Source organism: Ixodes scapularis, unplaced genomic scaffold, assembly GCF_016920785.2.
Source record: "Ixodes scapularis isolate PalLabHiFi unplaced genomic scaffold, ASM1692078v2 PGA_scaffold1__304_contigs__length_218370807, whole genome shotgun sequence".
Taxonomy (NCBI): domain Eukaryota; kingdom Metazoa; phylum Arthropoda; class Arachnida; order Ixodida; family Ixodidae; genus Ixodes; species Ixodes scapularis.
Window position 1 is genome coordinate 170054579 of NW_024609846.1, and position 27760 is coordinate 170082338.

The window sequence follows — 27760 nt, forward strand, 5'->3', positions numbered from 1 at the left end:
ACGTGAAGCAGGAACTGGATGCGAGAGCAGCGTAAGCGTTTATTTCTGACTCGGGCCCAGTCAATTTGTTAATCGTCTAAGGGAAAACACGGGCTGAGCACGACGCGAACCTAGTTAAAGTCTTCGAACGACTCAGCAAAGCCGGCATAACAGTCAACATCGAAAAGTGCGCCTTCCTATAGCAGACGGTCAAGTTACTATGCTACATCGTTTGCGGCGAAGGTGTGAAGCCTGACCCTGAAAAAGTCGATGCTATCACACAGATCGCACCACCATCAGATGTGAAAGAACTGAGATCGTTCTTGGGGGTGGCAAACGACCTTGCCGAGTTTTTGCCACAGCTGGCACACACAACGAAGCCAATGCGGGATCTCCTCTGCGCCGACGCTGCGTGGCTCTGGGGACCCGACCAGCAGCGAAGCTTTGAAGCAGTGAAAGAAGATAGCCAAAGCGCCAATTCTGACGCACTACAATCGGAAGGAGCCTCTCATCGTCTCAGCGGACGCGTCATCTTATGGAATTGGTGCGGTCTTGCTACAAGTGACCGACGGCAAGCGGCTGCCCATTGCCTATGCATCGCGCTCTCTCACTGAGACGGAGCAACGCTACGCTCAAATCGAGAAAGAAGCGCTCGCGATCACAGCATGTGATCACTTCCGCATGCACATCTTAGGACTGCAGTTTCACATTGAGACAGACCAAAAATCGCTGGTTCCCCTCATTACAACAAAGCGACTCGACGAGCTGAGCCCACGACTGCAGCGATTCCGAATGCGCCTGTTCCAGTACGACTATACCGTAGGTCACGTTCCGGGAAAAGCGATGTACACAGTTGACGTGCTCTCATGCAAGCCGTTACCCGACACAGCCTCTCGTACAAGGGAACTCAAAACCAGAGATTACGAGCTGCTCACGTTGGAACAGCTTTCAGCTTCCCAAGAAATGCTCGATCGCATCAAAAACGAGCTACAGACAGACCCGGTAACGAAGAGGGTAATCGAGTACACCTTTCAGACATGGCCGGATAAAATGACGCTTCCTCATGGAGTCCGCCAATTCTACGAAGTCGCCGGCGAACTAGCCGTACTAGACGGACCGTTTTTCAAGGGTAATCGGCTCGTCATACCGGAAGCCCTACGCTTCGAAATCCTGGAGCTTCACACAGGTAACCAGGGTGTGTCCAAATGCCGCGTCAGAGCACGAGAATCCGTCTGGTGGCCAGGCATTGGGCTCCACATCGACAGCTTCGTCCGAAAGTGCCCTGTTTGTCAAGAACACCGGAAACCAGACGAACCTCCGTTTTTGGCGACTCCACTGCCAAACTACCCATGGGAAGTCGTCGGCATGGACCTTTTCGTTCACGAAAGCAGTAACTACTTGATTGCTGTCGATTACTATTCAAGGTTCTTCGAGCTGGAACCTCTGAGGCGGACGACGACAACTGACACCATCACCGTCCCCGACCCAATGTTCACACGATATGGAGCGCCGAAAATTCTCCGAACAGACAACGGACCGCAATTTGCCTCACGCGAATTCGCAGTGTTTCCGAAAAAATGGGGAGTGACCCAATCAACGTCAAGCCCGTACCACCCCCAGAGCAACGAGAGGCCGAGAGGACAGTCCAAACGGTTAAGCAACTCCTTGGGAAATCGACAGACATCCACAAGGCACTGCTGGCCCAGCGTGCGACCCCGGGAATCGAAGGTTGCGTGCCAGCGGAGCTATTCATGGGATGAAGACTGCGCACAAACGTGCCAGTAAAACCAGAATCTCTCCAACCTCGCTGAGACACCACTGACTTTCGCTCCAGAAACGCCTTATACAAGAAAAATAAGCGCCAACACGATGACGAGCGCCGCAGAACACGTGAGCTCGACACCCTTCCACCTGGAACTGCGGTCAGAATTCTTACGGCCACATTCTAGGGCCAGCGCCTCAACCCCGTTCGTACGTGGTGCAGACGACGACCGGCACTACACGGCGAACAAGACGACACCTGCAACCGGCCGTGGCACCTACCGTCACAAGGAGTGGGCGTATGAGTTGTCCACCTGACCGCTTTGGGGAAGTGTGAGTGTTGTTCTTCCAAAGTGGGGGAGGTGTCGGGATATCATCATCATTGCCACCGCCATCATCATCATCGCCACCGCCGCCGGGTGACCCCGAACTCTGCCCGCCGCTTCTGCGCGCGGACCCTCTCTCCACCAGATTGCGACCAGACAAGGCACGACTCACACCTACCTGTATTGCTATGCTAGAATAAACCTACGCAGTTCAATCAATGTTATCTCGACCACGACAGTAGCACACACTCGGCTTCAAAGCCCCTTGCTGTATAGAACATTTTCAAGGCGTCTATGTTGGTTGGCGCTTCGTTCTGACTGGTTGCATATTTTTCGCCATTGAAACTGAAAGAGATTGAAAAAGAACTGACCAATAAAGTGCACATTCTCGTTTACCGTTGACTTGCGAAACTGACGGTGCCCTATAAAATACTGCAGACCAAAGGTTCATTGCCGCCATTAGTATACGGTAAAAGATAAACTGCCATTTGAGTCACTAGATGGCAACTGAATTCCGGAAAGGGTCTATTGCGAGCCTAAAAGACGAGGTTCGGGATCTCGAACCGCTCATCTTAGAGTAAATAATTGTTCTATCATTCAATGCCCGTTAACTGCAATATCAGAAAGAAGGACCCGACACAGCGTTGATATCATGTTTTAAATAGATGCTTTTCTAGCTATAGTTTTAGCAGATCTCCATACCTGTAATTTTCATTAGACACTGTCCCGTATAGCACGCAAATGCAATTCGTTCTCACAAACCTGATTAGTTTTCCAAGGCCTGCCATGTTCCAAATAAATACAAGATCAAAATCGTATCACTGTGCAGATGATTCAAACTGTCGCACACGGCACACTTCAGTCATTCTGTGTATGTTCGTCATGCGTTCGTCGTCTGCAAGAGGCATCTCGAGACGTCTCGAGACGTCTCGAGGACCGGAAACTGCCGTCGCAAACATTTCAGAAACAGTCGATTCTTGGCAAACTTCTGTCGCACTCAGTGTGAAATCTAGACTTTCTTTATCTATCATTTTTAGCTGTTTAAATTCAACGCCCGATTTTTGACCAATCGTTTTCTTGTTAGAGTGGTGACGTCACGTTTAAGGGGTCAATGTTTGACACACCAGCAGCAAGATGGCGGCGCTGAGAGGCCGTGCTTGCAAACGTCCATACTCCCTCTCACGATAACTTGGCGAACTGTGGAAGCTGCGGCCCTCGCGACCCAATAAGGGCACCGGAGCAAGGCACCTGATAACAATCCATGGACGAGGCCACCGGGGCCTCGTTACCGACACAGCGACAAAGCCCTCCGCGACACAAAGTAGTTCCGGGCTTCTTTTTTCTTTAAACGGCAATTGAACGCGCGCGATTCCGTCTATAAAGAGAAAATATCAATAATAAAAAAATATCACAGATGTATGAGTTTCAATTATATTTAAACGAATAAGTGACGCCCCATCCGTATCCGGTAGATTTTTTTTCTTCTTTTTTTTTTTTTTTTTTTTTTGTAGCGTTGTGGTTGTTGGCGATCACCGGCGATCGCAACTGAGTAATCGAACGTTTACGCTCAAAACATCGCACTGTGCTGTTGCATTAGCACCCGTCACGGATTCGCGGCTGAACAGTTCCCGAAGTGTTCGCTATTCTAGCGGGCGGATATGTTGCTACGGTGGACGTTCATCCGAAGTCGGTTGGTTTCGGAGCAGACGACTCTTGGCTAGCAGACGACAGTCGGTTCCTCCGGCCCTCGCGCCTCCCATTTGCCGTGGTGACTTTGCTCCCGACGTCGGGTCACGTGCCTCGCTCCGACGCTCTTATTGGGTCGCGGGGCCCTAGCCTCCACAGTTCACCAAGGTATCGTGAAACGGAATATATAAGGCTCCTGAATAAGAAGGGTAGCGACATCTCCATCCTCCTCCTCTTGCACGTACACTTTATATCTTAATTTTAATACGAAAACATTAACTGCCCCATGGAGCGACGCCGGCGTTGTCTGTAACTTGACCACTATCAACTATCAACTTGACCATCTGTACCAGAAAAACGGCACCTACACGCGAAATTCCGATTGGCTGCGACGCGTCACATCAGATGCTTCGTCACGGAAGCCGGCGCGGCGACTCAAGGTCAAAGCGGACTCGCCTCAGAAATAAAACACAAAGAAAAGCACAGCAACGCAGATGCATCGTCACGGAAGCCGTGGAGCCGGCGGGTGGCCGCGCCTGCGCAATGGGTGCGCGTGATGTCACCGCCGGCGCGCCGTGTGAGAAAGGAAGACGTGGCGCGCTGCTTGTAAGAATGCACTGCATGTAGGAATGCTTTCGCATTCCTACACTTAAGCGGTCTAAGTGTCTCTGCCGAATTTTTTCTTTGGAGTGCGATCACGTATGACCTTCATATGATTGGCAAAGCTGAATCTTCCGAATGTTACCACTCGTCCAACAGGCGCAAGGCCGGAGCTTCGAAAACTATCCAGCCTGTTTTTGCTTTTTCTCTTTCATCCGCGTGCTTTTCTTTTTTTTTTTTTTTGTACCGCCAGCTTCGTGCTTGTTGCACGAGTTACAAATTCAGCGCACTACCGCGCTTCCCACGAGCTAAAAGTGTTTCTAAAATTTGCTGATTAAATGTTTTTGATGACGCTCAAGAAATTTATAATTTCCACCATGTGTTTATTTTCACCAATTAAAAAGTTAACTAACAAATTGTAGTCAATTATCTAATTCTTTGACATATCGTGACCTAATATGTCCCCCCCCCCCCTCCCCGTAGTCGACGATGACTTAGACACTGCGATGTCTGGTTTGGACAGACGTCGCAGTGTCTAAGTCATCGTCGACGTAAGCGCATCCTTCAGAATTCGGCTTGCGTATCAGAGTATGGAGATGGTGCCATTCTGGAGCCAAGCACTGCGGGAAGCCACGGTCGGTTTTGCAGGGAACGCGAAGGCGTGGACGCGAGGCAGCGTGCTGTGGCGAGGTAAATAGTGCGGCGTTCGGCGACGAGCCGTTCATGCGCCGTCATCGTCGTCCCGTCGTTTCCTGCTTCCTTCTCGGTTGCAAAAAGCGCGCTCGCGGGTCGCCTATCGTCGAGGTGTGTGGTGTCCACGGCTCCACGGTCGTGATGGTGTCGTGTCGTGATGAAGTACAGTCAGGTGGCTGTTTCCGGTCTCCTTCCCATACGCAAAAACCAGACGAGGCGGCGTCGCACATCGGTTCTCGCCTTCGGGATCCTGCACAAGCTCTTGCCGCTGTCCGCGCGATTTTTGCACTACTTCCTCTCATTTTAACGGTGCTCTTTCTACGCGCATGCGAAATTCATTGCAGTAAAAAAAGCAGCCGCTGACGCAAACACCGTCCCCTCGCTTCCGAATGTGACCTCGCCGACTCGCCAAGGTGGCCGGATGTGCCGATCGCGCAGCGTGTATTATTCCGCGAGAGCCGCACACGCGGGCAACGGGATGGGATAGTCGTCCGTGTCGTCTGCTTCCCATACCTTGGAAACGGATGTTCTAAAACGTCACTCGCGTTATAAAAAAACTCCATTGTACTCTACTCTGTTGCTACACATAATGTTCAATGATTTAGAAAACTTTTGGTTCGCTCTATTTTCGTCTAGGATCTATACTTTGCGAACGCAAAGCGCAAAAATGTTACCCCAGAAACTCGGCGTTCTGCAAGGCCGCTTGGCCCCACGAAGGTCTAATCCAGTTCCGCCCACGTGACCATTCCTCCGCCAATATGGAGATGGCGGCCAAGGGAAAAGAAATGCGATATTCTGGTTCTACAAGCAGAGCCTATACACCTTTTTCGTGTCCTCTCGTCCCCAGTCACCTAATAGGCGTATCCGGCATGGGCGACGAAAAAATAATAAAACGTTCCAACGTGTAAATAGTAAAAAATAGAGGGGAGGCTGTAGCAGCGTGGCGCTGCAGGTCACGGCGCACCACGGCGCATCGGCTGTGCGCACCCCGGTCACGGATGTCACGTGACAAGCGCCTATAAGTATAGCACGTTCAATAAAGAAGCCCTCTTTGCCCGTTGGAATGTCGTCTGCTCAAGTTAGTACATTGGCGACGAGAATGACAACGCACCCGCGCTGCCCAGCGGAAGCGTCGCAGACGGCAGCAGACGAGCACCATACGAGCGGGGCCAACTGAACGGACAGCGACAGCCAAAGCAGCGCAGTCATCGCATCTCAAGCGGGCGACGGACGGAGCGGACACGACGGACGGAAGCCAGCAAGCGATAAGTACACCGTCGGTTTGCCGAAATATGGCACCTCTTGGAAAGCTTGTCGAATACGACGCAAAACAACAGAATTTTGACTCGTATTTAGAGCGTTTCGAGCACTCCGTTAGCGCAAACGACATCAAACCAGAAAAGAAGCTAGCGGTGTTCTTGACAGTTATAGGACCTCGAGCTTACGAAGTTCTGAAAAGCTTGGTCGTACCGGCAGTACCGGGAGATAAGTCGTTCAAAGAAGTGAAAGTTTTGCTGAAAAACCACTATAGCCCGAAGAGCTCGGTCATAGCGGAAAGGTGCAAATTCAACAGACGTGTACAAGAGGAACAGGAGAGCGTTGAAGATTTCATTGTAGCGCTAAAGCATTTGGCAAGGAAGTGTGACTTTGGCCAGTTTCTGCAAGATGCTCTGAGGGACAGGCTTGTGGCGGGAATACGGCGCGAAGAAACGCAACGTGGGCTATTCGCCGAAGAAAGCTTAACCTTCGAAAAGGCATGCAAGATCGCATTGGATCAAGAGCAGGCGGCACGACAGACAGCGTTACTACACGCCGGAAGCAAAGACGCGTCGTTGAACGAGATAAGAGCGAACCAGAAAGATAACGTCAATAAGCGTGACGTTCGAAAACACAAGCAAAGCAAGAAGTCTTGCGAAAGATGTGGAAGGGCGCATGCGGCAAGCAAATGTTGGTACAAGAATGCTACGTGTCACAAGTGTGGCAAGCTAGGCCATTTGCAAAAAGTGTGCTCGAACGAGAAAAAGGGACCCAAGAACGCGAATGCAGTGGACTGCTCGGAGGACGATTCAGAACTGGACGTCTATCACTGCCTTAACACGGTGCGTTCGGGTTATGAAGTGAAAGTCAATGTTGAAGGGGCGGACGTTTTCATGCAAATTGATACAGGAGCGGCTGTAACAATTGTTCCTGAAAGTGTTGCGAAAACCGCGTTCCCTCATGTCAAGTGTGAGCCATCTCGGGTAAACCTAAAAATGTACACGGGTGAACGAATCCCGGTAAAAGGGCAATGTGACGTTTCCGTCACATACGAAACCCAGACTTTGAAACTGCCCGTTATCGTCGTCGATAACCAAGGCAAGAAATTGCCGTTGCTCATGGGGCGGAACTGGCTTGAGAGGCTCAGACTTGATTGGAAAAGCGTCATGTCACTGGAACATGTAACTGATTCACACCGAATAGAAGCGCTGCGTAACAAGTTCCCGACAGTATTTTCTAATCAGTCTAGTGTCACGAGCAACTATCAAGCGAAGATAGTTCTAAAACAAGATTGTACGCCGGTTTTTTGCAAGGCGAGACCGGTGCCTTACGCGTTACGCGATAAGGTTGGAGAAGAGCTGGACAGGCTAGAGAAGAGCGGGGTTTTACGCCGCGTAAGTCACAGTGAGTGGGCGACTCCGGTAGTTGTAATTCACAAGAAAGATGGATCACTCAGGTTGTGCGGGGATTACAAAGTAACGATCAACCCTGTACTAAAAACCGACCATTACCCACTGCCGCGACCTGAAGATCTATACACTGCCATCGCAGGTGGCAAAGTGTTTTGCGTGCTGGATCTTTCTGCTGCGTATCAGCAGGTACCGCTGGCTGCCGAGTCCAAACCACTTTTGACTATAAACACGCACATGGGGTTGTTTCAGTTCCAACGCCTACCGTTTGGTGTGGCCAGTGCGCCAGCCATTTTTCAGTCCTTCATGGACGAGGTGCTTAAAGGCATACCTCATGTGGGATGCTACATTGATGACGTCATCGTGTCTGGAAAGGACACCCAGGACTGTCAAAAGACGCTGGAATGCGTCTTGCGTCGACTTCGTGACTACAATGTCACTTTGAAAACGGACAAGTGCCGTTTTTTCCAAAGCTCGGTGACCCACCTTGGTCACACGGTGAGTGCCGATGGCATTTACCCGACAGAAGCAATGACAAAGGCTATCACGGAAGCGCCCGAGCCCACCTGCGTAACGGAGCTGAAGGCGTATTTGGGGATGCTAAACTTTTACGCTAAGTTTCTCAAGAATGTTTCGTGCGTAGCTGAACCGCTTTATCGGTTGTTGAAAAAAGGTGAAAAGTGGTCGTGGACTCGGAAGTGCAGCGAGGCCTTTGCTGCTACGAAGCAGTTGCTCGTAAACAGCCAGGTTCTCACGTTCTACGACGTAGACAAGCCAATTGCATTGCTGTGTGATGCTTCATCGTACGGGATTGGTGCTGTCATTTTTCATGTAACACCAGAAGGGGAAGAGCGCCCAGTGGCGTTCGCGTCGCGAACGCTCACGTCAGCGGAAAAGAACTATGCACAGTGCGAGCGAGAAGCGCTAGCTCTGATGTTTGGTCTGAAAAAGTTCTATCGGTACCTGTATGGTAGGGAGTTCACTCTCTATACAGACCATCAGCCACTGCTTGGGATAATGGGGCACGATAAGCCTGTACCTACGCTAGCGGCAGCTCGAATGCAAAGATGGGCAATGATTCTTGCAGCCTATAGGTACAAACTCAAGTACCGTAAAGGAAAAGATGTCGAGGTGGCTGATGCTCTGTCTAGACTCCCACGACCAATGACAACAGCTGACGACCCTGCTGAGTGTCTTTTGTTGTTTGACAGTACTCCCTTGATCGCGGAAGACGTAGCTAGAGCTACAAAACGTGACTTGACCTTGTCTCGCGTAGCTAACTACGTTCTGAATGGATGGCCTGCCCAAAGTAGCGAAGAGCTAAAACCGTACCATGTACGACGTGACGAGTTGTCATTTGAGCAAGGCTGCGTCACCTGGGGCTCAAGGGTGATTGTACCTGAAAAGCTGCAGTCACAGGTTTTGGCACTGTTGCATGAGGACCATCCAGGTGCTAGCCGCATGAAAATGCTTGCCAGAAGTTTTGTATGGTGGCCAGGGCTAGACCTATAAATCGAGAGCTACGTACGACAGTGTCGCGTATGTCAGTCTGTTCAGAACGCTGCTCCACCTGTACCGTTACAGCCATGGAGCTATCCAACTAAGCCGTGGCAACGTGTACACGTGGATTTTGCTGCTAAAGAAGGCCATGTCTTCCTAGTACTGGTGGATGCTTTATCGAAATGGATCGAAGTGTGGTCCATGTCTTCCACCACTACTGGTAAAACACTCGACAAATTGCGAAGTGTATTTGCGGCTTATGGGCTACCAGAGGTACTGGTGAGTGATAACGGACCTCAGTTTGTTTCAGATGAGTTCTCTGAGTTTGAGTATGAATGGCATCAAGCACGTTAAGACGCCACCCTATCATGCTGCCTCCAACGGCGCAGCAGAGCGTCTCGTGCAGACCACAAAAAAAAACTCTGCTGAAGCAATTGTTAGACGAGAAACAGAGTGGCAAGAAACACTCTTTGCTCGAGCGTTTGGATAGCTTTTTACTGAGCTATCAAAACACCCCAAACAGTACCACTGGTCGCACTCCAGCCGAGCTGTTTTTGAAGCGACAGCCACGAGTGAAACTTTCTTTGCTTAAACCCGATTTTGTAAAAGCCATGCAAAACAAACAGCAGCACCTGAAGGAACAGAGTGATGCGTCGCGAGGTGCTAACCGGTCTTTTGTTGTGGGTGATACTGTGTTGGTCAAAACGGTGCGAGGCGAGCTAGTGTCATGGGAAGAAGGTGTGGTGACTCAAGTCGTCAGTCCTGTGACATATTTAGTGAAAGTGGCGCAGGTTGTGCGGTTCACACACGCCGACCACATCCGAGACCGCCTTGCAAGCCCGACGTCCCTTGCTGCACCGCCTACGCCGGAGGAGCCTACGCTCCCAGATGTTCCGGTGCCTCGAGAAACCCAGCCGATGGTGCCACAGGTTGCTTCTGCTGCTATGCCAGCGGACTCTCAAGCCGGCAGTCAACAAGCTACACGGACGCGTCAGCAGCCGCTTCCACCACCGAGTTCCACAAGTGCGCCAGTGACGACACCGGAGCCTTGTACTGAGGCACCGACTTCCAGAAGAAGTACGCGAGTGCGGCGTCCACCGGACAGGTACAAACCGGAGGACTTCCGAAGCTGATGTGAGGGGGAAGGAATGTAGCAGCGTGGCGCTGCAAGTCACGGCGCACCACGGCGCATCGGCTGTGCGCACCCCGGTCACGGATGTCACGTGACAAGCGCCTATAAGTATAGCACGTTCAATAAAGAAGCCCTCTTTGCCCGTTGGAATGTCGTCTGCTCAAGTTAGTACAGAGGCAAAACGAGCATGTGTGATGGTTAGGCTTGTATCCTAAATGTCTTCTATTGGCGTGTCGACGGCAAAACAATGTTATCGCCCATACTGGAAGTGACGACAATTCAACATGGCGGCGCCCTTGTGAAAAAGGTCTCTACCAGGGGTGGCCACGCTGACCCGGCCTACGTGCCGCAAATAAAACCAAGAAACTCTCAAGAGCCGCGGGGGGGGGGGGAGGGGGGGGGGCGGGGGCAAATTTTAGAGCGCAGCTCTTAGGGGCCCGTTCTCGGCTTGAGCGGCGTCGCCGTTGGCGTCGCCGTCGCCGTCGGCGTCGGCGTAACCAAGGTCACCCCAAGGTCACGCGACCCCCCAAGGTCATCCCAAGGTCACGTGGTCCCCAAGGTCACCCCAAGGTCACGTGACCCCCAGAGGTCACGTGACCCCTCCCCCAGGGTCACGTGACCCCCAAGGTCACGTGATACCCAGTCACGTGACCCCCGAGGTCACGTGACCCCCCCCCCCCCGAGGTCACGTGACCACCCCCTAGGGTCACGTGACCCCCTCGCCGACGTCACGTGACCTCCCCGATGACGTCATCGTCACTGATGACGTCACCGGCATCCACATCGTCATCGTCATCATCACTGATGACGTCATCAGTGACGTCACTGATGACCTCACCGGCATCCGCATCGTCATCGTCATCATCACTGATGACGTCCTCAGTTACGTCACTGATGACGTCACCGGCATCCGCATCGTCATCGTCATCATCGCGGATTACGTCATCAGTGACGCCACTGATGACGTCATCGACATCCGCATCGTCATCATCGCTGACGTCATCGGAGTCCGCATCGTCATCGTCACTGATGACGTCACCGGCATTCGCATCGTCATCGTCATCATCACTGATGATGTCATCAGTGACGTCACTGATGACGTCACCGGCATCCGCATCGTCATCATCACGGATGACGTCATCAGTGACGTCACCGGCATCCGCATCGTCATCGTCATCATCACGGATGACGTCATCAGTGACGTCACTGATGACATCATCGGCATCGTCACGTGACCCCCCAAGGTCACGTGACCCCCAAGGTCACGTGACCCCCCCCAGGTCACTTCACCCCCAGTACCCTTCCCTCCTCCTCCTCAAGAGCTGCGCTCTAATTCGGTGTTACAGGGAGTTGTAAACGGCTTTCACTTTTTTGTTTAGAGCAATACACGAAACTCGGACTACTTTCAATCTATCTGAGTCAAAAGCAGTCCAACCGTACGTAAGGTAGCAGTAGCACCCAAAACTACCAAACCGCAACCCCTCTTTCGATTTCAAACGCGTTCCATTCTTTCTGGGCAAAAACTTTCATGTGACCGGGAGGGAGGCGGGGGAGGGGGGATGGGAGGGGGAAGGGGAGGGAGCCGGCGAGCCGCAAAAGGCCTGACCACACTAGCGTGAACGGCGCCGCCGGGCGGCAACGCCGTCCAGCTTCCCAACGCGAGGAGTCCACATTGGCCTCCGTTTTGCGGGCGTCACGTGACAGTTCTGGAGCTCGCGATCGCGCCTCCCGTCGGATTTCCCGCTCTTTCGTCGTCTGCTCTTCGTTAGATTCTTCCGTTTCGGCTCTCATCTTTCGCATATATCAGCATCGAAACCGCACTCGCTGCCTACATAGTAGGAGTCCACGATGACCTGGTGATCAGCGTGAATGTGATTATCCTAGCCTGCTCGATGATCTTGCGACGTCGCCGCGCTCTGAAGGGAAGCAGGCGCAGGTTTTGTGTCCGGCCGAGTTGGTTCTACCGAAACACCGAAGGACAGGTCAGTGCTTTGCTGCCCCGGTGGCGCGCCAGAGATGAAGGCTAGTTTCGAAAGTGTCACGAAATCAACACGACATCCGACACAACACAGACGATATGCAACAAGTGCCACGGAGACACTCACTTGCTATTCCGAATTCCTCTCCTTTAATTTCCCAGCGGTTGTTCTTAGCGTCAGTATCTAGGTAGTCTGGCTGCGTCTTGTCAAATAAAAAGGAAAACATTCGCACAGTTTCAAGGAACCACTCCGTTGCGGAAAGCATCGGAGGGAAATAGGGATGGCAGTCGACACGAAACACGTCCTTCGGAACGCGGAGGGCCGGTTTGAGCGTTGCCATGGCATCGCGACGTCACTATCTACGCCACCTCCCATTGGCTCCTCTCTTCTGCGGCGAGCGGCGCCGAGCTCTGAACAACGCACGGAGCGGTTGGCTCTGCGGCGCCGTACGTCGCGCCGTTGAAGCCGAAAACTGGTTTGGGTCGGCAAACGACAGCGCCGACCGTCGCGCCGCAGGCCTCCGCGACGCCAATGTGGTCGTGCCTTAACACGCGAAGAGCCGCATGCGGCTTGCGAGCCGCAGTTTGGCCACCCCTGGTGTATACAGTTGCTCCAGGGTAACCATTCAGCCATGCTAACAACAGGGAGTATTCACTGGACGCCATATTTGTGGGTGCTGTTTAGAGTGCATGCTCAGAATGAGCTCACATCAATAGGCTGCTCGGACCGGCACTCTTGATGGTGCAGAATGCACGTTGCAAAAGAACTGTAAAAGCTCGCCGTCAGCAAGTGCTCAGCATTCGCGCACACAGCTATGGGCGCCAGTGAATACTCCCTATACGCGCGGGGGCCTCTGCGAAAATCAAGAAACCGCAACGAAGAAAAAATAAAGGGGGCTACCGGCGCGTGGAGAAACGGGAGAGGAAAGGCATAGAAGAGAATCAACGCAAAAAGTTCTCCTCTAAAAAAAAAAAAAGGATCGCGCTTTTGTTTTTGGATTTTACCCCTCGGGCATTTGGTTGAACCTGCCAGAAAGAGCCCCTCCGCGCGCACCCTTTTTTTTTATCTCCTTTCCCCTTTACAGCGGCCACGTTCTTTCGCCATTTGGCCGGCTTTCTATAGAATAAAGGAGGCTATGGTGTAGCAGAAGATACAAGACCAAGCTCCGGGCCCCTGCCAAGCACGCGCGCTTGTGCAGCACATGCATCGTTCATGGAAACATGCTTGTTCTTGTAGCTTCTAAAGTGACTTTAGCAGCTTCGATCTCGCCCCCACATAAGGCTAAAAAAAAATTCTGGGGACAGCTAAGCACTTATGAGTTGTGAACTCGAAAGCATGAATGTCGTTACTCCGCTCCCTTAGTTCGTCTGCGGTATACTGGCGTGCACGGCCACGTTTCGCTACTGCCGAGGTTTCGGCCGCCGACGATATAGATGCCTAAGGCGCCGCCATGTTCCTCGGCGCCGAGAGACGCAGACGCAGCCGCAGCCCCACACTTACCCACCGCTCCCTCTGGCAACGCCTGACACGAGAGCGGCGGCCAAATGCGCGCTCTCGTGAAGCGGCCGCCAATGCCTATCTATAGGAGCCGTTTTGCTCAGCCAATAGAAGAATGGGCATTTCTTTCGCGTTCTTTCGCGCTTCAAAGTAACGACACTTGCCCATATTGTGGCTTATAATCATGGTTGCCAGTTATCACAAGCTTTATCTGAAATCACAGGAAACGCTTTTCCTCCCGCCACAAATGTTCAAAGAGTTCGCGACAGAGCAAAACAAGATTACATCAGCTTCCCAACACCGAATCTAAAGCTGAGGATGTCGCGCTTTTGAATCATGACGATCGGTAGTTGCGTCTGATCTGCACAAGCACCAAAATGGCGGCACCAAGGACATTGTCGCGGAACAGAGTGCCGATGCTCTAAGCGCAGCTCCTTTAGTGGCTCTAGTCCTGTCCAGTGAGACATGATGTCATCTATGTTTCCAAAGCGGCCCTGGCACATAGTATAGGCTCTAAGCGCCACTGGGCGGCCGGGAGTTGCGCCACAGCAGGGCTGCAATCAAAGACACGGAAGCGCCCAGTTGAGCGCTGGTCAAAGCTGCGCATGCGTGCTCTCTTTCCCTCGTTGGAAATGCCACAGAAAAGTGTCCACGAGTATAGACTCTGGTCAAAGCAAACTGGAGAAGTTGAAGTTGGCGAAGGCGACGAAGTTACAAGACGGCAAGGCTTCGTCGTGACGTCGCTTTGACGTCGACGTCACGTGACGTTTTAGCGACATTTGACGTTGCGTGGGTCGTCGACGTCAACGTAGGCGTCGACGACTACGTCGACGCATCCTCGACTCGGCGTGACGTCACGACCGCGTCACGACGCCGACTGAGCGTAAAGGCGTTGTCCTCAACGCGACGTCACGACCGCGTTGAGCGGTAGCTTACGCCACCTATAGCCATTTTGTTTCACCATTTAAGCTTAGAATATTTAATGGTGAAAACCATATTCACTCCGCACTGAAAAGAAAGTTAGGCTATAAAACCCCCTTGCCATTAGTTAATGAGAAAATACCTAGTTTTCTCTCGCTTTCTGCCACCATTCACTTAATCTTTGCTTGGTAATCTCTACTGTCTTGAAATCCACTTTTCTTTCGAAGTCTCCAAAATCCAATGACTTTATTAAATCTATGTTGTCTTCGGCATAGAATGAAGCCCTTTACAGTAGAGTATCAAGTGCTCAGTCGTCTCGTCCTCCTCTCCACAAGCAGTGCACACTGCATCCATTTCCTGGTACTTCGCTTTGTATGTTCTGGTTCCCAAAACACCTGTCCTTGCCTCAAACAACAATGAGCTTTCCTTAGAATTGTCATAAATGTTTTCTTTGACAATAACTGTTTTGTTTAATCTATAGCTTTCCAGAGCCGTCTTTGTCTCCATTCCCTCTAGCCACCGATCTCTTTCTGTGGCCTTGACTTTCTTCTTAACTAAGACCTGCTCTTCCGTAACTCCACTATAGCCTAAAAACTTTCCTCTTAATTTCCTAGTGGGCTGTCTCCACTTCGTGTCTATAGTCCTCCTGTATAAATAGCTGAAAACCTTTCGTGCCCATTGCTTCCCATCCATTTGCCTCAACCGATCCTCAAATTCTATCTTGCTCACAGCTTCCCTGCCCTCAAATGACGCCTATCCCATGTCTCCTTGTACTCCCTGGTTTGGCGTTTTGCAATGTGCCCCCAAAGCCAGCCTACCTACTCCGCGCTGTTTTATTTCTAGTCTCGCATGCACTTCGGATTTCATGCATAGCACTGCGCTTCCAAAACTCAAGCCTTTCCTTTCCAAATCTCTCACCACCTGATACCTGGTGTAATTTCAAAGTGCTCTATTTTTCATTACAGCTGAGTTTCTGTCGCCCTTACCTGCTATATACTTTTCATGCTCGCTGAAATATTCTACACCATCACATATCCATACCCCTAGATACTTGTATCTACTAGCTCTCTCAACTGTAATATTCTGTATCTTCAGCCTCTCAACTTCATCATCGTTCAAAATCATGACTGCTGATTTTTCACTACTGAATTCTAAACCTAATTCCTCTCCTTCCCTACCACAGATGCTAATTAATTCCTGCAACTCTGTCCTGTTGTTAGCCATTAGTACAATATCATCCGCATACATCAATTCCGGTAAGGATCGCTGAATTTTTTGGCCTAGCTTACTGTACGAAAGGTCGAATCCAAGCCCACTCTTCTCTAGTCATCCTCCAATCCTCTCGTTGCCTCTCAAGCCACTTCGATCGCAGCGACACCACGCCAAATTTTCACATTCTGACCTTCAACTGAAATCATGAGAGGAGCAGCTCGGCCCACTGAATCATTTCTAGTTCACTGTGTCTCGGCGGACACTCGGGTACTGGCTCGTGTCCAACTACTGCGGTGATGAAAATAGCCGAACTAACAATGCCTGGAGCTCAGCACGCGTTCTCTACTTTGCCAACGCCAACTTCAGCGCATGGGTATGATTAACGTTGGCGGCATAGGATAGGCACCAGGGCACCAGGCCACGTGGCCGCTTGTTCTGGCTTCGGGTTGAGGGGATGAACGGTGCTCATATTTCTCATTTTTTTTGCGACTGCCGTTGCCTAGAAAGAAAAACTAAGGCAAGTTTATTTAGTTACTCACGTAGGGGAATGATTCTAAGCAGTAATTTGCGAAAGTAGAAAGAACGGAGCATGCTCGTTCACAACTGCCACTTGGAATTTAGCGAGCACGATCACGGAATGGCGCCAATGCGTAGATCCCGAAAAATGTTGTTTAGCGAACGAAGTTTTGATTTCACCGACTTCCTCAATTCATTTCGTAATGACAATGCACGGAGAAAATATCTTAACAGATACAGATACAAAAATGCATTTTGCACTGCAACGCAGCCCTGCAATGTGTATTTATTATAAAATTTATTTCTGGGACGCTGCAAAGGAAAGCTAAGAAATGTGCTTCTTAATGAATATTAAACGCAAAACAAAAAAATGAAAATCCGCTTAACTGCTTTTTTTTCATAGCATTATAGCTTTGATAGGCTCAGTAATTGCTCAGAATAAGGACGTAAAAGTTGCCACAAATGCCTAGGCTCTTCTACTGCGACATCATTTTAAAACCGGAGAACGCGCATATACTCACTCCTCCAATAAAATATGGCTCCGCGTTTCCCGTGTGTGCACATGCGTGTAACGAGGTCAACGTGTGCACTTACTGCGGCTCCTCACACGTGGATATATCAGACAGGAAGAGCTGTCAACACTATGCAGAGGTACTTCAATTTTTCATTCAAATCGTGCAGGAAAACGGAGTCCGTGTCCTAAGCTTTTGAAAAAAAAAAAAAAAAAAAACAGAAAAAGGTCGAGGTACATCTAAGCATTTCTTATGAGGTGTGAATGCGAAAGCATGCCTCCGAGATCCAGAAGCGCGTGCGCGCTTCTGGATCTCGGAGGCGCATGTCGCAGCGCCCAATGGGAGCCCCGTCGGCGCGCGCCAGCCAATGGAACCGAAGGCGAATCGCTCCTATTGGGGTCGCGGAAACTAGGAGCCGTTTTCGCGCTTCGAACTCATGACGTCGGCTCGCTCCATGAGACCAGCTAATGCTTTCGCATTAAAAAAGTAGTGTCGAAATCGCCGCTTTCGCTACGCTGATTCTCGACGAAATGCGTTATAGCATTTAGCGCTGGGGTTTTCCAGCCAGCGAAGGATGGGAATTCCAACCCAACAACGGTTCGCATAAGGTTGTCTTCGGAAAGTCAGTCCGTTCTCCAGGGCGCCGGCGGTTTTTCATGCAGCCACCACAGCTTCGCATAACGTTGTCTTTCAAGCGCCAATCTTCCCTCCCGGGTGTCGGCGCTTTTGCGCAAACGGCGTCGATTCCTGCGCCTCGGTTTTATGTTGTCGCGTACGTCGTGCATACTGAGGAGACGAATACATCTGCCCACGCCCCGGTGCCAACGTGAAAGGAGTGCGCGTCAACAGAGGCGCGTCATTGGAAACGTGCAAAAAGCTTCCCTCTTAAGGAGGTATTACATCGAAATTTCGGCACTTATTTCTTGGTCGATTCGTGTTCGAGGGAGCAGTATCACATCGGACACACCAATCTATTGGTGAAAAAGACGTCACAAAGAATTTTAAAACTAATTGAACGATTAGCAAAGAACATCTCGCGCATGTCGCTAACGCCTCGTTTAAATGCTTGTCTACCTAGGAACTTTGACAGGTAGTGACGACAACTGTCTCGCCTCTGGCCACCACGAGAGGAGAGAGGAAGGAGGAGCTGCCCTCTCCCCGAGACTCTCTTTTGTGTGTCCCAGAAGTGGCTACTGTCCCTCTACATGATTGTAAGAGATTAACCCGTCACTCAAAATTTGTTCAAAGACAACTGTGGGGTTAGTGGTGGTGGCCCGATCGATGGCGTGCTTAGGCCGCTTCTGTGGCTGGAAAGGCTATAGGATAGAGCCACTAAATGAGCTGCGCTTAGAGTATCGGCACTCCGTTCCCTGACATTGTTGCGGGCACTGCCACTTTGGGGCTTGTGCAGAGAAGACGCAACTGCTGATCGTCATGACACAAAAGTGACACTTTCTTAGATTCGGTGTTAGGAATGTCATGTAGTAATGCTTTGCTCTGTCGCGAACTGTTTAAACATTTGTGGAGGGTGGAAAAGCGTTTCCTGTGATTTCAGATGAAGGTTCAGATAACTGGCAACGATGATTTTAAGAAACAATATGGCCAAGTGCGGTTACTGTGAAGCGTAACTCGTATCGTGGAAGAACGTTTCGTGGACAACTTTTCATGGACGCACGTTCGTCGACACGATCGTTTCATCGACACTCGTTACGCGAATTGCACACGCTGTAGGGACATTTTGTCACGCGTGCATCACTGGGGTGCGCGTTAACCCCCCTTTCCCCCCCCCCCCCTCCCCCACCACCCCGGTCTGCGTTTATGCCGCTTCGCGGCGACAGTATGCAGCGACTTATTACAAAAATGTTAACTCACCTGACCGTACAGTACACGCCGCTTCGCGGCGACAGTCTCATGCAGCTTATCACAAAAAAAAAAGAGCCTAATAGACCCTTTGCTATATTACGCAGGCATCAAGGAGAATGCAGGGATTGGTGTTCCACGCGCCGCACGCACACGCCTTCCCCGTATAAAAGAAACGAAGTAAATAACCAAAATAAAGCGTTGACGAACGCGCGTGCAAGATGCCATTTGTTTTAGGTATTTGCTTTAGAAAAGCAACTACTGCTGAGGCCAGCACGTGCGGCACACCAATCCCTGCATTCTCCTTGATGCTTGGGTAATACAGCAAATGGTCTATTTTAGCTGTCGATGAAACAGTCTGTCGACAAAACAACGCGTGTCGATGAAACGATCTGTCGATGAAACGTCGTTCGATGAACCGATTCCCACCGATCGCAAGGGGGGCGCTGTACTCCAAGATGCGTCCTGCGCTCCACCGCGAGGAGAATGCCACGTTTTCGGTCGGCCTTGTTCAGCGGTCTGTCTTCGTATCCATATCCATACCGCGCCTCTAGACACCCGCTGCGCCGAGCTTCGCACGCCGTTCGCGCGATCCCGTCTCCCCGTCCCGCCGTGCTGGCGCTGGGCCACGGTGTAGGAAGGCTCCGCTGGGCTCACGGGCGCGCACGCTTCAGTTCCCGGTGAGTGCCGGCCGCGCAGCTGCCGTTGCTCGTCGAGGCGGGTGCCGTACCCCTTTGGCTAGGGAGCCACGGGAACGGTCGGAAACCGAACACTTCCAAAATAGCGCCGCCGTCGGAGTCACTGTGCGCACGCATACCACGCGGCACAGAGCGGCACCGCGCACGCCGGCTGCTGCACCCGGCGGAGGCCACGTGGGCCGGATCGGAAGCAAAGCGCCCCGGCCGGCACACGAACGTCCCCGTCAAAGAAGCGGCGGCGTCCTCCGCTCGCAGGCTCGAAGTGAGGAGTGAAGCTAAGGGGACGGCACACGGGTCGCCGCCGTGGCTACGGTCCTGCTGTCCGCATCCGAGTCGCACGATCGGCCGAGCCGGCCCAGCGGCTTGCACTCACCTCAGGCGCTGGAGGACGCTCAGCCTCGGATGGTCGGCGCCGTCACAAAGCGTCCGGCGGCGGAAACGTGGGCCGCTGAAGACGAGCACGCTCACGCCGGGAACGTTGCTACGCAACCTCGGGGTCCGATCGGGTCTCGACGGAGGCAACGATCCGTCCCGGTTCCCAGTTGTTCCCCGGGGTGCGAGAGGGGCTCGGGGGCGAGGAGGCCCCCTTCTGAATTAAGCGAGGGAAGCGTTTGTTTCTGTGCTTGTTCTGCGACGGCGGTTGTTTTCCCCCTCGCCTGGAACGGCACTTCCCTTTCCTGCTTCCTTCCCCCGCGCGGAAGCAGGCCGGGGAGCCGCGCCGATAAACCCTGGCTTCCGTTCCGTGAGGCGAACAACGCGAGGCGGCAGCGAGCGGCAGGTGGGGGATGCGGAGCACGGAGTGCTCCGCAGCGAGTTACAAATACTTGCACCGGAACACGGAATGAAATACGCGTTCCGGAGCAAAACTTCACTTTTTGGTTTGAACGGCCATCCGCAAAACATGAGCGTATTCAAAATACGGGCGGATGAGGGAAAGGATACGTAGTAGTGCGTCTGGTGCGGCGCGGAGGCGGGTGGAGGTACTTCGCGGCAACGGGTGTAATGCGGCCGCTGCGAGTGCCTCTGCTGTCGAGAAAATAGCGCGTAGACTGCTTCATCAACGTGGCGACATCGGCAACGCAGGTCGGTTCAAGGTGCGGTTTGGTGCCGATCGAGCGGATTGACATCGCCGCGAGGCAGAAAAAGTATTTCACTATCATCGCACGAAACGGAGAAGAGGGACGAAGAGTTTAAAACTTAAAAAGGGGTAACAGTAAGAAAGCACAAAACAAACAGAGGGACAAAAACAGACATGTACAGCTTGTACATGTCTGTTTTTGTCCCTCTGTTTGTTTTGTGCTTTCTTACTGTTACATCTGTCCCAACACGCTTGTCAAAGTCTTAAAAAGGGGCCACGCAAAAATTTTGTACTTCGCGGAAATACAGCTTAGGACGAATCCCTGACGTTATTGACATATGAAACACGTGTTTGTTTTGCACCGCACGTAATAGAAGTCGCAGAAAAAAAAAATGAAAGAAAAACGAGCAGCGTTCACCCCCTCAACTCGCAGCCAGAGCGAACAACCACGTGATCTGGAGCCGATTATATGCCGACAATGCTAATCATAGCCACACGCTGGGGTTGGCAAAGCCCATGACACGCACTGAGTTTCACAAATTGCTATGGTTCGTCCATTGTCGTCATTGCAGCGATTGGACGTGGGACCCGAATGCTTGTCGAGCTATCGATTATCAAATCAATTAAAAATTTATTCAGACAACCGTATGAAATGCAGTCGTCTGGGAGTCCGCCACAAAAGGCATAGGCATGTCTGACAAAGCGACAGTCCCACCTCTCCCCCCCCCCCCCCCCCCCACGAGTCCAAAGCGAGTCCTCACGCAATTCTCGGCTTCAAACTATAAGCCGAATTAAAATACGGTCACTGGTGGATACTGCGATCCCCCAGCTACATCATCAAGTTATGCGACGGAGAGATTGAAAGAAAATGCTCGCTTTTGTCCATGAAATGACACCGCAACAAAGGAGTTTCTTGGTCAATGGCGTTGAGTGCGAGTGTAGTTGGGTCCCACTATAACCTTGTCTCATCCAACGATGGACAAAATACTCGATAAAAGTATTTAAGGTAAGTTACTAAATACCTGGTTCATAAAGTATTTAAAATACTACTCAAGTTACTTTCACTGTAAAGTATCTTGAGTAGAGTACACATACTTAGAAATGTAATTAAATTACTTTTGAAGATACTTCCGCATTGCGTAATTTATATCGACGTCAATGACAACGACAATTGTACAGCTGCGCAAATCTGGGTTACCAGAATGGTTTATTAGCACGCAACAACACAAAACGAAAAAAAAAAACGTATCGTAGGGCTATTTTATGCAGTCCATTTATAAGGAGCAAAATATTGTCACGAATGGCAAATGATGAGGCGGCGAATAACTGAAGAAACTAAAAGTTCAATGCGGCGAACTTGTGCCCAAAACAAAATAGAGAAAGGCGTGCGTCGCCGGCGTCGATGTCTGCGAAACAGCAGGATCGAGCGCTGGGGCGAGACGCGCCTTTTGTACCCGCGTGTGTTTCTGGAACATTCGGCGTAGAACGTTCGGCGCGTAGAACATTCGTGACTCGATCAGTCGACAAGGCTCTCGAACTTAGGAGAATGTTAAATTGAAAAAATTAATAAAAATAAAAAAGAAGTCCGCTCTCTGGTATCGGACCCGGAGCCTCCACCCGAGAGCCAAATGCGGTAACCATTCGGCCACGCGCTCGCCCGCAACGCGCGTGGCAATATCACTGATAGAGTTTACAAAACATTTCTGGGACAACAAGAAAGACGTCGTTTTAGCAATTGGGGAGGAGATCAAACCGTGGCGCCCCAAGCGGTTAAGTTTAGAACTAGATGGAGGGCGACAACAAAATCCATGGCTCAGCGCTCGGCTGACTTAACCGAACGCGGCGGCAGCGTTCGGCTGGAGTTCGTTCTCCGGTAAGGGCGATGAGGGGCTCTTTTGTTACCACTCCGACCTGCATAAATAATGCAGTATGCACGGTTCCCAGCTCAGCACAAAAGCCCAAATGAGTCAAGCTCGCATCCCCTGACGACTGCTTTCGTGAGAGATTCGGCACTTAAAATCACTTCACTAATTGTTGGTGTTTTTTTATTACACTGTGCCCCGCGCTCTACTAAAAAATATGACATGAACATACCCACAAGGCCTGTGGGCACGTGCACAGGCCTTGTGTTGGGCGAACACCGAGGTGTGGGGGTGCGCGGGTCAGAGCGCCTCGCCAATAGTAACATCGCTGAATATCACGTCCTGCGGTGCACCTTAGACGCATCGTTTAAATACAATCCATATTCCTTACATGGGGAGTTCACTATAAACGATCTTCAGATACGAATATGAGTGAATGGATAACAAAGAGAACCTACATAATAGCCACGGCAGTGGTCTCACCTTCTTCAAGTAGGTTGCGTTCAGAAAGGCACTGAACGTAGGGGGACACTTTGTTGGCATTTTGAGAGGTCATCTAGCTCGTAATTCGTTTCCTGTACTGTACTCTGCTTATCAATGTTCGCTCACAGTTAGTGTTTGCAAGAGCAAAAAGTGCCGGACTAACATCACAAAAAAAAAACTAGACGTTTTGTCTTAGCGGGGTCAAATATAAAAAAAAAAACAAAAAAAAATTATTTTTTGTTCAATTTTTATTTTCTTCTATTTGTTATTTGCTTGACACTCAAGTCTGCATTGTTGTCGCAGGTCGTTTCCCGGTCTGCGTTGTGCCTTAGGGTGGCATCTTTACTTCCGTAAAACCACAGCTTTTGTTTGAGATTTTTTTTGTGGGAAACTCTATGGAAACAAAAGGCGCCTTTGGGAAGGCGAGGGGAGAACCGTCATTGTACGAACTTTGGGGCTGAAATATGAGTCACAATCGGCAAAAAAGGCGATGTTTTCACGAGCTCAATCAAAGTCACGGTAGCTACGCGGAGCTAGCAACAGGATTTCGTTGGTCGAAAGAATGTTCACGTTTGCTCGTGCCACGCCCACGCCACTTCATAACGAAAAACTAGGACAATGGCGGAATGTAAAAAATGTAGTTAAGATAATAAGTACAAGATACTCGGAATTGTAATTAAAATAAAGTATTAAATACTCTTGATCAAAGGTATTTGCAAGATGCCAAGATACTTCAAAAATTATTTGAAATACAGTATCTTGAGTAGGGTATTTGAGATAGGCACAAGTCTGGTCTCATCCAACGATAGACGAAAGGCCAAAGCCACTGACCGCCAGGTCCAAACGGGTTCCACGCTAAACTATGACATGCTTAACATTGATCAGGAGTGGACGAATAAAGGTCCGAACCAAAAAGCGCTGCATCATTTGTAGAGCTTCGACACTGCAAAGAGCCTGCTTGTCGTGGCTTTCTTTGCAATGTGAAATTGATGAGTCACTCAGTGCTATTCGATTCGAACCACTGTCCGCCTACCCCATCAGTGATCCGAGACGCGGGCACCGATACGTGCCCCAAAGCAAGGTACCACCCGATTTCTAAGTGGCTCGTGATTGAATCTGGCGTCCGTAGCTTTTGTCCATCGTAGGGTAAGACGAAGTATAGTGCCAGCAGGCTCGTGTAAATTGAAAAAATGACCAAGCGAATATCTCTGCACGGCGCCTTTAAACGGCAGGGCACGATTGTAACTTTGTCCCACGAAGCCTTGATGTGCGACATGGTAGGACGAGGCATTCATTGCTTACCTGATTTACCACACGACTGATCGCAGACTACGAAACTTGGCACGAACACAACATCTCGCAGACGAAGAAATACTTGTTTTGTTGGCGACGTTTTAGTAGGCATCCTTCATTTATTAACGCCAGCAGAGGAACAGATCGAGTCCGGTGAGCATGTGGTAAGCACAGCAGTTTCACACTGCCCCACAAAAACCATCGCGAGGGAAGCTCAGACCACGACGAGTTTGCGACGCAACTTGACCAATAAAGAAGTGGCACCGATACACCTTGTTCAAGTCTCGACGGCAGCACCTCGTCTACACTCTCGGCTCGACCAAGCGCGAGGACGTTGAACAGTCGTCGGCGGAACATCGGGCGAAATCTCACGCCATCACACCGAAACTACCGCGTACAAAAGACAATACTGACATAAATTTGCGAAGGGAAAGACGAGAAATAAAAATCACTGGGAGAAGCCGGCAGGTGTGCACCCGGCCAACTGAGCGCTCGGCGACACCGGCGTTGCCAGCGTCGGAGACAGCGTCATAGAGCGTTCGTTTGTGTCAAGCACGGAAACAGCACGCGATCATTGGCATGAAGGAAGCGCGCTCCGTGATCGGCCCCTCCCTCAATAAGGGCGCACCTACATCACAGTACAGACACCCGTAAAAGTTGATATATTAATGCGAAAGCGTTACCTGGCCCATGGAGCAAGCTGACGTCATCAGCTGCCGCGCCAAACGTTAAATAAATTACCCTCTCCAAATTGTATCAGATGAGCATAACAGACCGTTCAGTATCACTGCAGCAGCAGGTCTGATTTTATAGGCGCCACGTCATTGGGCCTGGCCAATGCTCAAGGTATGCAGACTTCCATATGTTACATCTTCCCTTCTTTAAATAAACACAATATACATACACGAGCAAATATAATAAATGAAAAAAAAACACTGACACGCAAAGCAAACCCATACACACAAATAAAAAAACGAGACTTAGATTATTTGGTTGAAGTTTTCGTCATAAGTCAGCACGGCTTGAGGTCTGCACTGCCACGTTGATCTTCTTAACTGGGTCCCCTGCTGACTAAATGAACTGGGTGTACTCCCAGCTGTTCCTCCTCTTGCTACGTCGAGGTGGTTTCCTGATGTAGCGCTTGGAGCTCTCGCTGCTTCGAGGTGTTTTTCAGACACTGCTTTTGGAGCCCGGTGTTGCGACGCCCTTCACTGGGGGCTTTAAACTCAAAAAGAACGTCTTCCGGAGGCCACGAGACCATTTGGAATCGCGGGCCCTCGCAAGGAGGAACACCGGCGTGCGTGTGCGTGCCTGTGTGTGTGTGGGTCTGTCGGTGTTGGGTTTCAACAAGAACGTCGACTCCTTACATCAGCCACCGGAGCGCGGCAAGAACGTCGAGGGATTACATCATCTGCCACTCGCTGAAAGAACACCCGGAAATTGCATCAGCCGCCCCCGCACTTCGGACACCTCGTGAACACTCGAACACCGGGGAAGGCTCCTCTCTCTCTCAGAGGGCCTTCTCGCCCTCGGAGGGCTATATAACTTGGGCTTGGGGAGTCCGAAATCGCCGATTGCCGATTAACCAGTCGACCATGCTACTTGTATATTAACTGTACATAAAAGTTCTACTTTAGTACCCCCACTCCAGGCCTATTTCCTCGGGGCCATGGTAGCAGCGAGCCACAACCCCGACTCTTGGTTCCGCGCCTGAGATCGTCACCCTCCCAAACGCAACGCCGGGCGGCGTCGAGCTGGCACAGAATGGCTGTTCTTCGCCGTCGTTCGCTTCCGGAAATTCGTCCGATTCACTACCAGTACCGTCGGCCCCCTGGAACGTTTTCCTGAGTCTTTAGTAGGTGTTGCCTGTTCCTGCGAAATGTACGGTTGTCTTCCGTCAATACCTCAAAAGAACGCGGTGCAACCTTGCGAACTACTTTCGCTTTTGGTTCCCATGACCCAGCAGCCTTGATCCGTACAATATCGCCAGGGTGAAGTTCACCTAGATGAGTTCCTCTGTAGTGCCGTTGGTGTTTCTTTACATATTTTTTTTTATACTTGTGAAATTGGGCAACCTACATCTTAAATTCCTGTTCATAAGTAACTCACTTGGTGAGCGTCCACCTTCAAGAGGTGTTGATCTATGATTTATGAGTCATAACCACTTGGCTCTACCAACGAAATTGGTCTTCTTAAATATTTGTTTTTCAATTTGAACTCCCTTCTCCGCTAGTCCGTTAGAGCGTGGGAATCTGGGAGTTGAGGTTATGTGTCCGAAGTCATAGGAGATCGAAAACGCTTTGAATTCGTAGGACGCAAACTGTGGGCCATTGTACGAAGTGACTACCATTGGTATATCATGCCTTGCGAATATAGCTTTAAGTTTGTCAATCAACGTCCTAGCTGCCAGGTCTTCTAGTTTTTCAACTTCCGGGTAATTGGAGAATGCATCAAAGAGAACTAAATACGATTTCCCGGCGAACTCAAATATATCAGTTCCCACACGATTCCAGGGAAGGTTTGGTGTTTCCCTCATTATAAAAGGTTCAGGTGTTAGTGCGTCGGCTTAGCGCTTCCAGACGGAGCAGCTGTTGATCATCGAAGTTACTTCCTCGTTTAAACCTGGCCAAAAAGTAAATCTGCGTGCTTTAGCCTTACACTTTGTCATCCCTTGATGTCCGTCATGCAGACGTAACAACATTTCTTTACGCATACCATGAGGCACTACAACTCTGCTTCCTTTGTGTAGAACTCCTTCGATTACTGTTAAATCCAATCAAAATATTTAAAGACCCCCCCCCCCCTTCTACAGGCAAGTTATTCGTAATTGCAATGATTGCCTGTTTCAGTACCGAATCTTTTTTTGCGGTTTCTGCTGTCAACCGTGACAAGGTAGCTGCAGACACCAAGTCCCAGAGAACACCGGTTGCGTGAATCTCGACGTCGGTAGTGACCTCTTGCGACCCATCATTGACCGGTGCCCTTGAGAGCATATCGGCTACTAGCAGTTTTTTTTCCTCGAACGAACTGCATAATGAAATCGTATTTTAGCAAGCGTGTAAAAAATCTCTGAAGACGCGGTGGCATGTCACCTATGGATTTCTTACAGATTAATGTAAGTGGCTGATGATCCGTTTCAGTTGTTATTTGCATACCGTAGACTAACTGGTGAATTTTTCACAGCCCACTACTATTTCTAATGCCTCCTTCTCTATATAGGAATAGCGCGATTCAACATCTGTTAGTACCTTAGACGCATAGGCCACGAGACACCAGTAATTCTGATCGTGCTGCAAAAGTACCGCTCCCCGTCCTGTAGAGGATGCGCCCGACGTAATTTTTGTAGGTTTTTGGGGGTCAAAGATTGCTAGGAGTGGAGGCTCTGCCAGCAGAGTCTTCAAATTTTCGATTTCTTTTGATGGGTTGGTAACCATTCGAAAATTACATCATGCCTTAGTAGACTTCTCAGAGCCATTGTTTTTTGCACTAGGTTAGGCACATATTCG

General features: G+C 50.5%; 2 protein-coding genes across 2 annotated transcripts in view; one reads left to right on the forward strand and one right to left on the reverse strand.

Annotated features, from left to right (window-relative positions):
- LOC8032668 (cationic amino acid transporter 4) overlaps positions 1–20090 on the reverse strand; it is a 130092-nt gene extending 110002 nt beyond the window's left edge. Inside the window, exon 1 of the mRNA XM_040218852.2 lies at positions 19912–20090. The gene's annotated coding sequence lies outside the window, so the exon portion shown is untranslated. The remainder of the gene's footprint in view (positions 1–19911) is intronic.
- LOC120846941 lies at positions 6338–10420 on the forward strand. The gene is made up of 2 exons (XM_040218848.3): positions 6338–7144; positions 10003–10420. Exons 1-2 carry the CDS (start codon positions 6338–6340, stop codon positions 10342–10344), a joined length of 1149 nt encoding a protein of 382 aa, XP_040074782.3. The 3' UTR covers positions 10345–10420.
- Positions 20091–27760: the final 7670 nt, after the last annotated feature.

Excerpts from the sequence above, each read along its gene's own strand:
- LOC120846941 (XM_040218848.3), top strand. The coding sequence starts at position 6,338 with ATGGCACCTCTTGGAAAGCTTGTCGAATACGACGCAAAACAACAGAAT. Across the intron at positions 7,145-10,002 it reads TCTATCACTGCCTTAACACG|GTTGTGCGGTTCACACACGC; the intron begins GTGCGTTCGGGT and ends AAAGTGGCGCAG.